General features: G+C 38.5%; 1 protein-coding gene across 3 annotated transcripts in view; it reads right to left on the reverse strand.

Annotated features, from left to right (window-relative positions):
* VTI1A (vesicle transport through interaction with t-SNAREs 1A) overlaps nucleotides 1-16,860 on the reverse strand; it is a 379,151-nt gene that overhangs the window by 136,341 nt on the left and 225,950 nt on the right. The window contains exon 8 of one of the 3 annotated variants that reach the window (XM_011967524.1): nucleotides 15,829-16,062. The exons of the other annotated variants lie outside the window; for them this stretch is intronic. Within the exon in view, the coding sequence (XP_011822914.1) occupies nucleotides 15,957-16,062 (106 nt within the window). The 3' untranslated portion in view covers nucleotides 15,829-15,956. Of the gene's footprint in view, nucleotides 1-15,828; nucleotides 16,063-16,860 lie in introns of those variants that run through there. 3 annotated transcript variants of the gene reach the window in all.

A 16,860-nucleotide genomic window follows, 5' to 3' on the forward strand; every position in this document is an offset into this window, starting at 1 on the left:
TGCAGTGAGCTGAGATGGTGCCACTGCACTCCAGTCTGGGTGACAGAGCAAGACCCAGTCTTTAAAAAAAAAAGACTTGGTCACTGGCCAGGATGGTTCCATATCATGTCCATTGGTTCATGTCTGTAGGGCTGTGCCCATTTCCTTCTCCTCACAGATCTGCAAGGCCAAGGTGTCCTGCAGTACCTTGCCAGGTCCTCTCAAGTACTCTGTCAGCTTTAGTCATGCTGATGAAATCAACCCCTTCTTCTTCTGAGGTTGGCATCTCTATTTGCAAGTAGAAATAATAAAAGCCAGAGAACTTGATCAACGAGGCAGGTGTGCACAAAATAAGAACCCCAGTGCCCAGAGATGGGTTTCATTCTGAAAATGTTACAATATCTTGACAAGACATATCATTAATACATTTTTCCCCAAAGCAAAACTAGGTAAACATTTTCAAGTCTTATTAAAGCAAAATTGTTGCTTAACAACAACAAAAAAAAAGTTGCCTGGCGCAGCAGCTCACACTTGTAATCCCAGCACTGTGGGAGGCCGAGGCGGATCACAAGGTCAGGAGATCGAGACCATCCTGGCTAACACGGTGAAATCTCATCTCTACTAAAAATACAAAAAATTAGCCGGGCATGGTGGCGGGAGCCTGTAGTCCCAGCAACTCGGGAGACTGAGGCAGAAGAATTGCGTGAACCTGGGAGGCACTCCAGCCTGGGTGACAGAGCGAGACTCCGTCTCAAAAAAAAAAAAAAAGGTTGTAGTATGCATAGGCCCGTTTCGTTGATGTGGTAAAGTTTGATTTGATCCTTTCCTATTCAGTCTCTCTGATCTGATCTGTAGCTTCCTAAAGTCCTCTAGGATCTAGCCCTGGCTCCCCTCTACTCCTCCACCCACCGATTCTCAGCAAGGAATCTGATTATGCCACACTCAGCAGAGCTGAGGAACAGGTTACAGCGGTGCCCACAGAGCATCTGAGGAGACAGCACAGCTGCATGATCAAGGCAGCAAGCTCTAAAGGGAGGCATTTTGGGCACCAGCTCGGGATGGCAGTTTTGATGGCACAGTGCCACTAAAGAAAAAGTACACCTTTTGGTGGGGTTCTATTCTGTCTACATACATAGTTTGTAGTACCTTTCAGAAGTCTTAGAAAACCACCATGAAACCAGTGATGTTCAAGAGGAAATAAGGTGTGAAAAGAAACACATCAATGGGTTACATGAAAACTATGAAAGAACTTGGCCCTTTAATAAGGTTCCTTCTGTCCAGAGCATATAGTAGGCACTCACGCTGTGGCTGACTTTGCGAGGCAGTATTTGGAATGGCCCCTTAAATCCTGCCTCACTATATTACTTAGAGGGACACTTAAGCCTCAAAGAGGATTCATCTAAAGAAAGTAGCACGTTGGAATTCATTTTCCCTAAGGCTTCCATGCCTTATGTCAGTAAATCATCAATAATTAAATACCAACAGTTAAAACAGGACCACCCAGGCAGACAGGCCCAAGGGTAGAGCTATAGAAATAGTTCTTATGGCCCCCTTATCTAGGGCAATTTAAAAAAATCACCCAGGTTCCAGTTTACAATGGTGCCTCCTCCATGGATCCTAATGCTGCCTCTATCAAAGTGTCCATTACATTTGGATGAAGAAAATAGAAGATGATGAAAATTTACACCACCAAAACTTACATCACAAACTGCCAGAGCCTAGAAGGATTTTCTACTGCTATAAAAAATGAACAGTGTTGAAAAATGAAAGAAGTGGTTCACCTGCTACAGTCTTCCACTAGATAGAAAGTGCATGGTCTGTAACAACCAGAAATCAAGATGCAATCTGTCTTTTAAGTGTTGTAACTCAGGAGGTATTTGGACTGCTGTCTTCTTTTCTTTTTCTCTACATTCCCCATCTTGTTTCTGTTCTATATGCAGTAAGGAAATCAGAGTTCCCAAGAAAACAATAACTCAATATTAGGTAGCTATAGAGAAGGTATGGCATCATGCAGTGAATTCTGGGAACTGTGGTCTTCATAAATAGTGTGTTTTTTTGTGGTGGTGGGAGGGTAAGCTTGGGAAGGAGATGACAGTTGTACACATAAGGGGTGGACATTTTTCCCAACAGACTCATGGAGTGGGAGAAGGAAGAAGTCCCATTTCTTTCCAACAAAGGGAATTGGGACACAGGCGAGCATATCAAGCAGCTCTCCATTTGCAGATTCAAGATGTTGTTTTGAAAAGTAACCAAACAAAAAACTCAAAACAACATAAGGATGATAGAAAAAATCTATACTACAGAACAAGGGTGTGTGGGGTGGGGGGGGGAGGGCGCAGAAAACAACATCCTAAAGATTCTGAGAAATAATGCAATTCTGAAACTTATGAACTAAAGAAACCAAAAAACGTTTTTGAAAATAGTTTGGTGTCCTTAATAAAAACAGTAAAAAGGTAAAGCTTTATCAAGCCAGGGCAGAAAACTGTAAGGTAAGAACCAGCAAGACTTCAAGGAGATAAGAGATGAGGCAATAGGATAGATAAAGAAAAGATTTCAGGGAAACCAGTAATGCAACAGCGGCATTAATACTCACATAACCAGTAGCACAGACTAGAAACAATGCTCCAATGGTGTTGGAGATAAATGAGAAGAAAAAGAAGAGAACAACATTATTTTTAAAACATGACAAACACTGGAGATAGAGGTCTAGTGTTAGAATTGTGGATGATCCTGACGCCAGAAGATCTGAAATGGAAGCAATAATCCAAGACATGATTTTAAAAAACCTCTCCTGGTCGGTAGAGGGAGGACTTGAATGTGCAGATTTAAAGTTCTGTGATCCATGCAAAATGAGTGAAAGACCTCATATATAGAAATATCCAGACTCTGTTCAATCCCAAAGATTTATAAAATCAAAACTAAACAAACAAAACCCACAACATGTCACTCCAGAGTACCATAAATTGGTCTATTTTTCTGCTACTCTGAAACACGAAATGCCAGAAGACAATGGTTCCACATCTATAGATTCCTAAGACGGGTAGGATCTAAAAATACTACAGCCAGCCCAATGTACACAGATACATACATATGTGTATGTCACATATATGCAATTGGTGCAGTTCCTATATAGGAAAAAGAACAGATCCAAATCATGTACCTTGAAAAGTTATTTGAAGATATAGCCCAGCTGACTTCAAGATTAGAGAGTTAAGAACTTAAGAATGAGGAAGTCATAAAAGAGATAAGCAGGCGGGGTGCGGTGGCTCATGCCTGTAATCCCAGCACTTTGGGAGGCCGACGTGGGCAGATCATCAGGTCAGGAGTTCGAGACCAGCCTGACCAACATGGTGAAACCCCCATCTCTACTAAAAATACAAAAAAGTTAGCTGGGCGTGATGGCATGTGCCTGTAATCCTAGCTGCTTAGGAGGCCGAGGCCGGAGAATCTCTCAAACTGGGGAGGCGGAAGTTGGAGTGAGCCAAGATCATGCCACTGCACTCCAGACTGGGCAACAAAATGAGACAAAAAAAAAAAAAAAAAAAAAAAACAAAAAGAGAGATGAGCATTTATTATCTTCAAGGATGCCACACTAAGCAAATAATATAGTTTATGAATGAAGATACATAGCTTCACTGTATAGCTATAAGCTAGAAAAAACCTGTATGTTTAACAGAAAGGAAATATTTCTAGGAGGAAATACCACACAACCACATAAATAATGATTACAAAGAGTTTTTAATGGCATGGGAAAACACTTTCAGTTTACTCTTAATGCAAATAATAGGATATAAAGTTTTATATGTTGTACATAAAAAACGTATGTACTAGAATACTGGAATAAAACTGGAATAAATATGCCAATTAATAGTTGTGACCTTTAGCCAGTATAATTATGAATAATTTTCTCCCTGTTTCTGGATAACATTTTTTACCCTTACAAAATATGAGGGTTTTTTTGTTTTTGTTTTTGTTTTTTTGACATGGAGTCTTGCTCTTGTTGTCAGGCTGGAGTGCAGTGGCGTGATCTCAGCTCACCGCAACCTCTGCCTCCCGGATTCAAGCGGTTCTCCTGCCTCAGCCTCCTGAGTAGCTGCGATTACAGGTACCCACCACCACGCCCGGCTTTTTGCACTTTTAGTAGAGATGGAGTTTCACCACATTGGCCAGGTTGGTCTCGAACTCCTGACCTCAGGTGATCTGCCCACCTCGGCCTCCCAAAGTGCTGGGATTAAGGTGTGAGCCACCGCGTCTGGCCCCAAATAAGAGGTTTTTAAAATCCTTTGTTATTATGATAAATTTTTAAAATTTGGCAAAAATACAAATCACAAAGACTGTGGAAACTTTAAGATTATAATATTAAGTGAGTAAAGCAATATAATATTGAACTTGAAACATGACTAAAAGGTTGGAAGGGAATACTTGGGTCAAAGGAATAGCTTGTTTCAAGGTAAAGGGATTAAAAACAATTTTTTTACTTAAAAATTTCTTTAATATTACTATTTTCTGTTTTATAGGAAAAATATGATTTAAAAAGAATATTCCCAAATAAAACAAGTTAGTCATACCTTTCATATGGTAATATTGCAGAAAAACAAATCTTTCTGAGGCCAGCAACCACTTTCCGCCTATGGTCTCCCAAAGACCACTCAGATTCACTTTCATGTTCCAACCAATTACCATTATTACAACTCAGGCCAAGCACTTTGAGGGCAGGACCTTGTTACATGTTACACTCTCGTCCCTAGCACTTAGCCCAGTGTTTGGGGAATCGCAAGTGCTCCACAAATACCTGGTGAATGAACAAATGAATAACAGAAGGAAAGACTATTTGATTTTATAGGTATATCTTTTGGTAAAAAGATTCTTTGCATTCATCTACTTTTTATAGCATCTCCAATGTTGACATTACAGGCATGCTTTGCTTCAAGAATTCTCATCACTTATCATAGATTGCGTGCTCTGTGGAAATCCAGCCACAGCCAAAACCTGGTGCCATATTTTTATTTCTCTTTTTCCATTTCAAAAGAAAAAGCTGTAGTTAATTCTAATTTTCCTGCGGGCAGAGAGAAGAGGAACTTTTTATGTATGTGAAAGAATGGCACCCCCTCCAGCCATCTGAGGACAGTTCCTCCCAGGAACACCTGTTTGCTCCAATTGAAGCCGGTCCAAATTGAGTCCCTGGGATCAGGAGCGAGCTCTCCAAATGCCCCACCATTCTACAATATTTATTCCCCACCTGTCTGATGGCCATGATGACTTGGGAATGCTCCAGCCAGGGAAAGCTGTTTCTTGGCCCTGACATGGCACAACTAACAACAGCTAATGTTCATCCAGAATCTAGTCTGGATCCAGTTGCCCCAGAGTATAAAAATGCCCCTTCTCTCTCAGTCTACCAGGCTTAGCAAAAACTCTTAAGTAGGGGGAGGTAAATAATTTTTCATCTTCATACCAGTGTGTTGCAAAACCAAGTGGTACGTTTCATTTTCTGTTTCTTAAATCTGACTTTTGAGTTTTCTATTCATATTTAACACTTAGTATTCTGGTTTTATTAAATAGTTGCCCACTACTAAAACTGAAGATTGGTAAATTAATTTCTCCAACAAGAAAACTGTTAAAATTCAGAAGGTAAAATACCATAAAAACAACCTTAAACACATAATTTAACATATAATTCAGGGAAGAAAAAGAGGTGCCCACATCACACTCTAGCTATAATAGTGAAATAATGTTTTGTTTAAAAAATTCTAGCCATGAGAAAACTGTACATTTGAAAAGCTTACATAAAGCCTTATAAAATAAGAGACCTTTTATCTCTTCCAGATCCATGAGCTCGAAAATACTTTATCTATGCAATTTCAAGGCACATAAAAACCCCAGTGAATAAATAAAATGTTCTTTTTTTCTTTATACAGATGCTTTAAAAATTATCCATATAAATAGCTTGGCCTTGAACAAACAGATTAAAAGACCTAAAAGGCTATGGCTTCAGATCATGTATACAGAATAGAAAATGAATGCTTTTCTTTATTGGCTGGGCAAGTTTTCTAATAACTAAATTTCTATAAGCCCATTCGATGATAAAGATTTAATTGGGACACATGAAAAAATTCAGTATTTTTAAGTGATACGCTTATCAAATAAATAATATGCCACAATAAAATAATTTATGTACTTTGCCAACATTCTTTGCATCTATTCATGAATCATATGTAGAATATGTATAGTCAACATGCAGTATTATTTCAAAGACCTGTCTTTAAAATGAACTTCTTAATAAATATGTAATTTTATAAATATGTAAAGTTTTATAAATATGTAATTTTAGTCAAGTGTGTGAAAACTTGCAGTATTTTTCTAAAACTGGGGCACAACCAGTGAAAAGATTTTTCATAATTGTTTACAATTAGATCTTATTAGGTGATTTCAAGCCTTACTTAAGAAAATTTTAGAGTTCATCATAATTAAAAAATTTGAATTTATGTAATTTTCACATGTCAAAAATATTCTTCTTTTGATTTTTCCCAATCATTTAAACATGTAAACCATTACTGGCCTGAGAGCCATACAAAAACAGGTGGCAGGCTGGATTTGGTCTGCTGTCTATGATTTGCTCACTGCTGTTCTAAAAGCTAAAGGCTCCTGGCTGGGCACAGTGGTTCATGCTTGGAATCTCAGCACTTTGGGGGGACTGAGGCTGGAGGATTGCTTGAGGCCAGGAGTTTGAGATCAGCCTGGACAACATAAGGAGATCCTGTCTCTACAAAAAAGTTAAAAATTAGCTGGGTGTGTGAGGTGGACCTGTAGTCGTGGCTACTCGGGAGGCTGAGGTGGAGGTGGAAGGATCACTTGAGCCCAGAAAGTTGAGGTTGCAGTGAGCTGTTGCTGGGCCACTGTACCCTAGGCTCAGTGACGGTGAGACCCTGTCCCTTAAAAAAAAGAAAGAAAGAAAGAAAGAAAGAAAGAAAGAAAGAAAGAAAGAAAGAAAGAGAAAAGAGAAACAAAAGAAAAATTCAACAGTTTAAAGTAAGATTGAAGCTTTCACATTATATTAACTTTACAAGCAGATGAGGTTACAAGTTGTTTTGTTAATTTCCTATGTATCCTCAACACAGCTGTGGTCAAACATCTTCTTAACACCCCAACACCATCACCACTGTTTCCCTGCAAGGGTTCAAATTCTGCTGCTAGGAGCTATTACCTTGAAGCTGCCATGAGAAGGAAAGAGGCCTAATGCTACATGTGGGTTAAGAATGGGGCAGTGACTGTCAGGTCTGGTTCTTACTGATCATCTCCTCTATGAAGTCTTATCTGCACATCCAGTCCCCAGGAATTTCTTCTTCCTGTCATCGCCTAGAGCAATGATCTCTCACTTACTATGTAGCACAAGTTACTATGCATTGTTGTTTCTTAAAATGTCTCTCAACAAAAGCTCCCAATTAGATACTAAGCTACCTAGGAGTAGAGTTTTGAATTTGTTGAATCTCCAATGACTAATATTGGATTCTTAAGGGAATCTCCATATGCCCTTTTACCCAGTAGACATTAAACATTTGGTTTTGAAGAAAAGGCTGATGGTGCTACTGCCAGAATGCTGCTAGAACATGATTTCTGTAGCTAAAACCAGGGTACTGGTCCAAGTTTTGCTCTATCTTTGTGGGGTGAACTTGGGCAAGACTCAACTTCTGTAGGTCTCAATTATCTGTACCACAGGATAATAATGATAATATGAATTCAGAGTTCTTATGAAGAATAACTTAAATAAAATAATATATGTGACTGTGTCTTATAAACCATAAGGCCCCATATAAATTAATTTAACTGCTCTGATTGTCTTTAAGGACGTACTTTTAACAAATGATCTGATATCCCAAGGATGGTATCCCTGTGTTTTCAGATGTCTTGTTGAACTTCGTGGAAAAATTCAAAATAAGTGTTTCTTGTAGGTCAATGCATTTTAAGTAAGCCAGAGTATCAAAGTAATTAAGTGGTATTTAGCTAGGAAATTGGACACAGTTCTTTAACAATATCTCATTTTCTCAACTTTTTTTTTGGAGTTGGCTGTAGACTCTTGAAAATTTTATGGAAATTTAATGGAAAATTCTCAAAAAGATGCATATACACACATACGCACCCACATTTTTAGAAAACTTCAGATATTCAAGACTCCATGAAGCCCACTCCAGGATAGGAACCACTGCCCTATGGCTTGAGACAGGGAGTGTGGTTTCAGGAAAGCACCAGGGGACCTGATTCAGACATCCTTAACTGATTTGGGAATTAAATGGTTGACAGGTGTTGTTTTTTTTTTTTTCCCCTCATCACAAAATCATTAAGCCATAGGAAGGTAGGTGGACAGTGGAATAGTTTTTTCCTAGGTAAACTATAATTGTACAGGAAACTATAGCGCTGTTTTTTTCTCGTAATTCCAAGCTGCTTCAATTCTCTTTTTAAAAGCATGGTCAAATTTACCATTCTGGCATTTTCTCCATTGATAGTCATACCTTGGTTTCAAAGTTCTTCACATAACTTTGCAAAAGAAGTCATTAGCCTTTTAAAAAGAACACTGAGGTTAAAAAAATATCGTTACGCCTCCTATCACATCAGCTTCCACATTGTCAAAAATGTTTGAGATAATTTTAAATAAAAAATGAAAACCTCAACTAATACTAGCAAGGTGGTCAAACATCACAAATTAAGAAATATTTTAACTGTACTTTTGAGTATTGAATGTATTTCTTCACAGTGCCTTTTTTTTTCCCCATAAAAGAAAAGAATTCTTTCTTAATACCTAGATGACAAATTCTCAAGATATACACAGTTGTTTCTTATTATGGCTTCCCTGGAAAACATTTCTGGGAAAGCACAATCCCCAGCCACTTACTTTGTTTACAACAGACAAAACTGCTTGTGTGGTATAAATAGGAGTCTGTCCTTAAATGCTGCTGAAAAATAAAATGCAACCATGAAAAGGAGCCATTTCCTGCCCTAAAGGTGGCTTAAAAAAAATTCTTAGCTACTTTAGGAACAGCACCAAAGCGTAAATAATAATTATCAATTGCCGCATAATAAAAAACTAATTTTATATTATAGAAAAAAAACAAAAATGAAAACAAGCCACATATTCCAGCGATGCCCTCAGAATTGTCAGCATTACAGGGTTTTCTTGCCCTGCAAGATGATGAAACCCCCTTTTGTCCTCCTGCGTTTGTGATGTATATCTATAACTCGTCCTTGTTTGTGCAGATAAGCCTTGCCTTGTCTCCCTAACTGCACTTTCAAAAGCAGATTCACAGTTGTTTGACTTTTGATCTGGGTAGCAGCTAGCTCGACCACCTGCACTGTGCATGAGCTGTTACTGAGCTTGCTTTGTCCCGTCTTATAACACAGCCAGCCTTTTAAAATTGATGTGTGAATACGCTAATTTACAATGTGAGCGTTGAAACCAAAAAATATGGTGGTGGTAGCGGTGGTGGCAGCCGAAGAAGGGGGAGAGTTGTGGAGGGAGAAGCCCTAACTCTCGATTTATAAAGTTCAGATACTGTTCGCTGCCTCTGGCATTTAATGAAACAGATGGCCAAAGCCCTCCCTTAATTCACAATGGAGCAGACAGTGGTGTAATGGTGTGGGGGCCTGGAATTATAAAATGTTGTTTGGTGATGGTATACGTTAATAAATAGCCATTTACAAGGGGAGCTAAGGGCTCCATTACTTGCTTATAAGGAAGGCCTAGGGCTCCTTGCTTCAAGTTAACAGCTCAAGGCTGCGTTCAAAGAAGGCACTGACGGAAAAGGTAAAGTGCACTCTTCATATTCTATGTAGCATTCAAGAATGGCATGCATCCAGGGGAAAAAAGGAAAATCACAAAAGGAAAGTAATTCAAAAATTAGGTCAAATTGTGGCTCACAATCAAGAAAAAAGATAAGATGTGTTTCCATTGTGATAAAATAATGGAGAAAATATTCTCTTATTGGGAAGTTACATATTTTATCTTTGAACGGACACGTTTACATGTAGCCAAAGTGCAACAGATAAAAACCCGCAGACTTTCCACTAAATTATACCCATATGAACTCAGATAACAACTCTGAAACTATTTTTTGGCATTCTTCCAAGGACTATTCATTGATGAGGCCTACATCAGGGTAACGTGGCCGTGAGCCAAATGTGAGGAGGTTCCTGACCAGCAGTATCTCACAATAGAGAAGTGAGGGTTGACCTCAGGATCCTGAAGACAACTGGTCCTATAGCAATTCCTCATTCTTTTGGGGACAGAAATGTGCTGCGTGTACTATCACCACTCTCCAGTAACCGCATTATCAACCGGTTATCAAGGGCCCATCTATGTGGCAAGAGGGTTATGCTGGGCCTTGACTAAGGCTGCTTCAAGGCTGCTTTCGCTTTTACGAAACACTGTGGATCCTCCAGCTCACTGTGCGTCCTGCTCTGCTTTCAGGTGGGAAATTCTAAACCTGTCTAGGAACCTGCACAGCAGTTACCACCATGGTTCCCTGACTTTGTTTCATTTCTCTTTCATCCATGTTTCTTCCCTTCTTAATTTCTGCTGCTTGCTCAATACTGTGGGGGAGCTGTAAAGCATCCTTTTGGGGATAAGGTGGAGAATACAAAAAAATCTAGAAGAAAATTAAGACACAGTTGATAATAATTACAATACATGCCATGCAAAGTGGATGATGTTCATGTCTTGTGAGAAGTACAAGCTGCTGTGAAAGAGCAGAACAAAGATGCATCATTTCTGGCTCGGAGAGTGAAGAAGGCTTGAGGGAGAGTGAGGTAATTCACCTGAGACCCAGAGTATAGACAAAAGCTCATTTGGAATATTCGAAAGGTAACATCTGTTGTTTTTGCCCACCCAGTATCCATTACCCTTTTGGAAAAAAGCTCTCAGATTCTTCTGAGGGGACTATGCCTCATCCATTCGCAGTCTGTTTGTCCGTCCCCTGCACAGGGTCTCATGCCTACAACATCAGATCATAGATTAATGGAGTTTTTACCTGACCAGAACCAATCCGAATCAGTAAGATTCCATGCTATTACTTTCACTGGAGGCATTCGAATGAAAAAATCGCTATATTCAATGGCTGTACTGAGGCGCTGGCAAGAGCTGTCTCCACCAGGGGAATCCTTGACGAAGGCCAGAACCCATCCATAAGTGATCTGAGATGTGAGATGGAAAGAGCAAGAGCCAGTCGTGACGATATTGTTGGAACTTTTACATTCAAACGCTGTTTCAAGTCACTTCCACCCTTGGACTACTTAGTTACATGAGTTCAGATATATATGTGTGTGTGTGTGTGTGTGTGTGTGTGTGTGTGTATTTTATGGCCAGTTTGATCTGGATTTCTGCCACATGCAACTGGAATATTTTGACTTATATAGGTGGCAAAAGGAGAACATTCCAGGTAGAAGTAACAGACAAAGCAAATGTCTAGAATTAGTGAAGAGTGAAGCTCGCTTGGAGGTTGTAAGTAGTTACCACTAGTAGGGACATACCGCCTACCCAAAGGGAGAAGCAGCAAACAAGGCTAGAAAGTTCACTGGAAAACCTTAGCGATGAGACTAAGGAAGACATTCTGTGTTGAATATCACTATGGGAGATCCCTAAGTACAGAAGAAACAGCACTCGTCTGGCACCCTCCAAGTAAACTGGTCAGTAATATTCAGAACGGCAAAAGAAGGGAAGAAGTACAGAGACCAACTAGGAGCCCCCCTCCCTAAACAGCCTAAATGAGGTGGGAAACATGTGAGACTGGAGGACTGCTTTGCTCCAGGTAGTACTCAGAACACACTAGAGTAGTTCAAGAAATGCTGCTGAGTGACAGTCCCAGAAGGAAGAGGGAACAGTGGCGCCATGACAGAAACAGGGACATAAGGAAAAGATGATGGGATTTATTATTATTGATTTGTAATTTTTAAAAAATTCCTATGAAACTCTAGTGATGGAAAAAGAAAACTTAAAAACATCAATTAAAAATTCATCAACCTAGAAGAACTATTAATTAACATTTTGATTTTAGTCTTTGCTCTCAGGCCCTATTTTCTTTAAAACCAATGCTGATAATGATGATAACCGATACCTCAATGTTTCCTGGTACTTTATCATGTGCCAGGCACTGTTGTGTGCACTTTACACGTATCTACGCATTTATAAAAATTTCCATAGTAAAGACTATTGTCATCCCTATTTTGCAGATGAGGAAACTGAGGTACAGAGTGGTGAGATTCTTGCCAAAGGTTACTAGCTAAAAAGTGGCAGAGCCAGTGCAGCTCCAGAGCCTACTACCCCTTATCTACTGGGACATATGCCTCTGGACGCATACATAGAAATTTCACATAAATAATTAAACAAGACTGGGACTGTTTGCTCCAGCAAGGATAAGACTCCAGATGATAAAGTTAGATATAGAAATAAAATTTTCTAACAATGACACTTGTCAAATTCCAGAGGTAGGGGAGATGATAGACTCTTCTGCTGCACGGTGCTGTTATTTCTCGCTTCTGGTTAATGCCACACGGTCTATGCTTAGCAATACAACAACTCGAAAGGACTCCTTAAGAACACACTCACGTGGGACTCCTATGGCACACAGTAGCTGCAGTTGAGCGCCTTCAGCCCACCCACAATGATGGGATCCAGTAGGGTTTGTTCCTTGCTTTCAGGAACAACTGTCTACACATCCAGAAGGGTTGTCTGACCATCGTAAGGAAACTGAGTCTCCACAGAAGGATAAATAGTTGGTGTAGTAGGAAAACCAGGCTCCGGAGGCAGACGACTTATGTAGACCCTGATGATATTTACCAGTGGTTCCCTTATTTCTTAAAACGGGAGTAATAGTATCCATGTTATAGAGTTATCATGAAAGTGAAAGAAGGTAACGTATAACAAGTATCTAGGACTGTGGCTGCTACCTACCTACCCACCAGAGAGTGCATAAGTAGCAGTGTTTTTGGTTATTAAAGGGTACAGTATAGTATGGATTTTTAATTTCCTGGTCAGTGAAATGAGAGGGGGGCATGGGACAGTGAGAGGACTGACATATAATTGCCAATGTTTAATATTTCCAAGTATTTATTTTTCTGTTTACTGTAACAATGAACCTAGTTTAAGGAAATTATTTACTGCCACCAATTATTTCACAGAAGAAATGGAACTATAATAGCATCTGACAATAAGTTGGCATAACAAAAACTCAACTGTTTGTTCTTACTCTTCTTACCACTAGTGAAAACTGGTTCTGATTCATAATCTGGTCTTTGGGAACCTTGTGTAGTGTGTCAAAAGAGCAAACTAAGTTCACATCCTAATTCTCTTTCTACAATATGTGAATCTGGATAGTTTACTTAACTTCACTAAGCACAGTTTGCGTCACCCGTAAAATGGGGATAGTGATGCCTCCTTCACAGAACTGTTAAGGATAAAATCAGATAAGATGTATAATATATGATTTAGGGTCACATATGCACTTAAGGCTCAATGAATGCAGCTGGTAGAGTTATCATTGACAGATAAGGTGTTGCATTCAAGTGTCTGACACTAGAGCAAAATTCTATGTTTAAAGGCACAGCATGTTATTAAAGAGAAACATACAGGCAAATCCAAAGCTATTCTTTGGTTTGGTAAAAACGTTACCCATGCTGGCCTTGAAGAGGTCAATCTTAAATCTGCTAAGTCCAAAGAATCTATTGGAAATTCAATCACTTTATTCTGAAAGAATAAGCGCTTGATTAAAAGCTGAAGAATAGTTTAGACATTGAGATTTTGCTACACTAATTTCAGGTCAGGGCCCAAGTTTATCACCAGTAAGTAAAATGTGCTGAGAAAGAGGAATGAGAGAAACAGAGAAAAGAAAAAGAGATAGAGACAGAGATGTAAAAATATAAATGCAAGATACTATGAGAGAAGGTACTTTCTTCAGTGCCTAAAAATTGACAGCACATTTTCAAGGACATTTTTCTCACATGTCTTGAAAACTCTCTACTGCTGAATTTTCAGACATTGTAATAAGAACAATTAGAATATAACAGAATGCTTCCTGGGCAAAATGAAGGAGAAAGAAGAATGAGTTTTTAAAAGAAGCTTAAACATCTAGCCATGGCATATGTAAGAATAAACCTGTTTTTATTTTAAAAATTTTATTTCTATAGCTTACAGATCTTGCATTGGCATTCCTGGTCTATTTACTCTTAGGAATCATTCTGACAGTGCATTTAAGCTTTTCAGATGTTTTACCTATCACTCTACCAAAGACTATGTTTAAAATGTAAAATATGATAGCAATGATAGGTGGCAATGATTCTCCAGACTAACTCAAAAGTAACTCTAACAAAAATATGCGTATTAAATAATATTGTGTGAATGGTGCTAGCTAGGTCAACTGCATTTAATACTGTCTGTTTTGTTTATATTACAGATTAGTTACAAAAGACCTCTGAGCAGCTCCATGCATAAGGAAGTTAACCATACTCATACTGGAAGGATAAACAAAATTCACTTTCTGAAGGAGACAATCTGTGTGTGTGTGTGTGCGCACATGCACGTGTGTGCAAATAGTTGGGGGCAAATATAGGTAGGGAGGGGGAGAGAGGAAATTATTTGATTTGAGACTGTCAAACAGAATAGGTGTTAAACAATCATCTATGCCATTTCTTCTTTTCCTTTTTTTTTTTTTTTGACATGGAGTCTCACTCTGTCACCTAGGCTGGAGTGCAGCGGTGCGACCTCGGCTCACTGCAACCTTTCGTCTCCCAGGCTGAAGTGATTCTCATGCCTCAGCCTCCCAAGTAGCTGGGATTATTAGCTACTGCACCCGGCTAATTTTTTTTTCTATTTTTTAGTAGAGGTGAGGTTTCACCATGTTGGCCAGGCTGGTTTTGAACTCCTGGCATCAACTGATCTGCCTGCCTAGGTCTCCCAAAGTTCTGGGATTACGGGAGTGAGCCACCACACCTGGCTTATGCCTTTTTTTTTTTTTTTTTTATAAGCACTTTGCCAGCATATATAATGCGGCAGAGAAGCCAAGGTAAAGTAGTAACATATCCTGTAAATTTTTGTCAGTGGAGCTCTTAAACTGTAACTTTGTTACATTCCTGAGGCATCGTTCATGTACTTTTAGAAACAAATATACAATTAGTGATCAATCACTAACTCTTCAGAGGTAAAAGGAAACAGAATCACGATTTCTTTTTATTCTGACTCTGAATTTTGAAAATTTTAATTTTCATTTGTACTGATTGCCAACAGTTTGAACGAATAAGACTTTCTGCTCAAAGGTATAGAAAAAATACACAAACACACACATCAATACATACATATGAAGAGAAACATTTCAGTCTCCTAGTGATACTGTGACACTTTAAGACAGCCAATTATAAAAATCAAATTTTGTGAAAGTCAATGAAAAAATCCATTTATTGGACCCAGTTACAACATAAATGGTCATTTGTTTCATGACCATTTTCATTATTATCTGAATTCCACTTTATGTAAACTCTGTCTACAGAGTTAGGAAATGAACAGTTTGTCCCTTGATAACTCTCCATCTTATGTCAGAATAGAAGAAAAATTACTTTCCAGGAAATCAGTCATAGCTGTGTTCTGATGTGGACTTTTACTATTATAACTTTGAATTGACTAATTTTCTCTTTTGTTTTCTTTCTTTTGGTAATATGGCGTGTTTACACAAAGAGCAATTTCTTTTTGGTTGAATCAGTTGCTATCTCACTAAGTTACATATTATATGTCAATTTTTTTGCATACCTTAGTTCTTTTCAAAATTTGTTTGTAATGATTCCATATGCCATTTTCTATTTCTCTATTTTTTTCCAAACATGTTGGCTTTATAGCCATTTAACTCGTATTTTTTTTTATTAGTTATTTGTTTTCCTTGTGTCCCTTTTAATGACCAGCAAGGACTAACTGGAGTTGTGGAATCTTCAATAGATGCCTTGAGAATCTGTTAATTTTGTGAATTTCCATGGTACATTTTAATGCATATGTCTTTTACTACACTAGAGTACTGTGAAAGTGAGGATAAAATTGGGTTCATTTCAGGATCCCCAGCCCTGGCGTACAGACAGTAAATATTTACTAAGGAAATGAATAAGCAGAATAAAGAAAAGAAGAAAGGAAAGAAGGAAGGAAATAGATGTTTATCTTATTTGAAGTTTAAAAAAAGATAAAAAAGCATGAGTGGTAGATGATTATTTAGTGGCTGCTGGATTTTATAAACTTAATTTTGTTGCTTACTCATTTTGATTTCCCCAACTCCTTTTGGTCAGTTTTACAGATAATCAAGTGGACATATGCACAGATCTTGGTACCAATGGAACAGTGTTTTCACCTGTCTTCACAACAGACCATACGTAAAATGGCTCAAATGAGGAGCCATGCCAAGCCATTTTTGTTCACATTACAAATTTTAGAACAATCAAGGTTTAAAAGAATTAAAAAATAACCTGCAATATTTCTGTTAAACAAAGCAATTCCTTGGTTTGGTATACTACAGAATATTTAACTATTTTCAGTCACACAGAATTTATCATATGAAAATAATTAAGCTTATGTGATATGAGGTAAATGCTCGCACTGCACAATGAGGACATTCATTTCTTTTACACATTTATGAAGGTGGCAGATGAGCACGATTCAATATCATAGCATTTCCTAAATCAGAAGCGCTTGCTGACACACGACATAGCTATGCAGTTTTGGTAAGAAGAATAGTAAGAGAATGTGGCTTTTCTTTCTGAAATACAAGCTCACCAGGGCTGGAAGCGAAAGCCATATGAATGAATGGGAGGAATGTAACAGAGAAAGCAAAATCAGAGCATTCAATAAGAGGCTTTGGTACATAAACCCTG

This window comes from Mandrillus leucophaeus, unplaced genomic scaffold, assembly GCF_000951045.1.
Source record: "Mandrillus leucophaeus isolate KB7577 unplaced genomic scaffold, Mleu.le_1.0 Scaffold80, whole genome shotgun sequence".
Lineage (NCBI taxonomy): Eukaryota > Metazoa > Chordata > Mammalia > Primates > Cercopithecidae > Mandrillus > Mandrillus leucophaeus.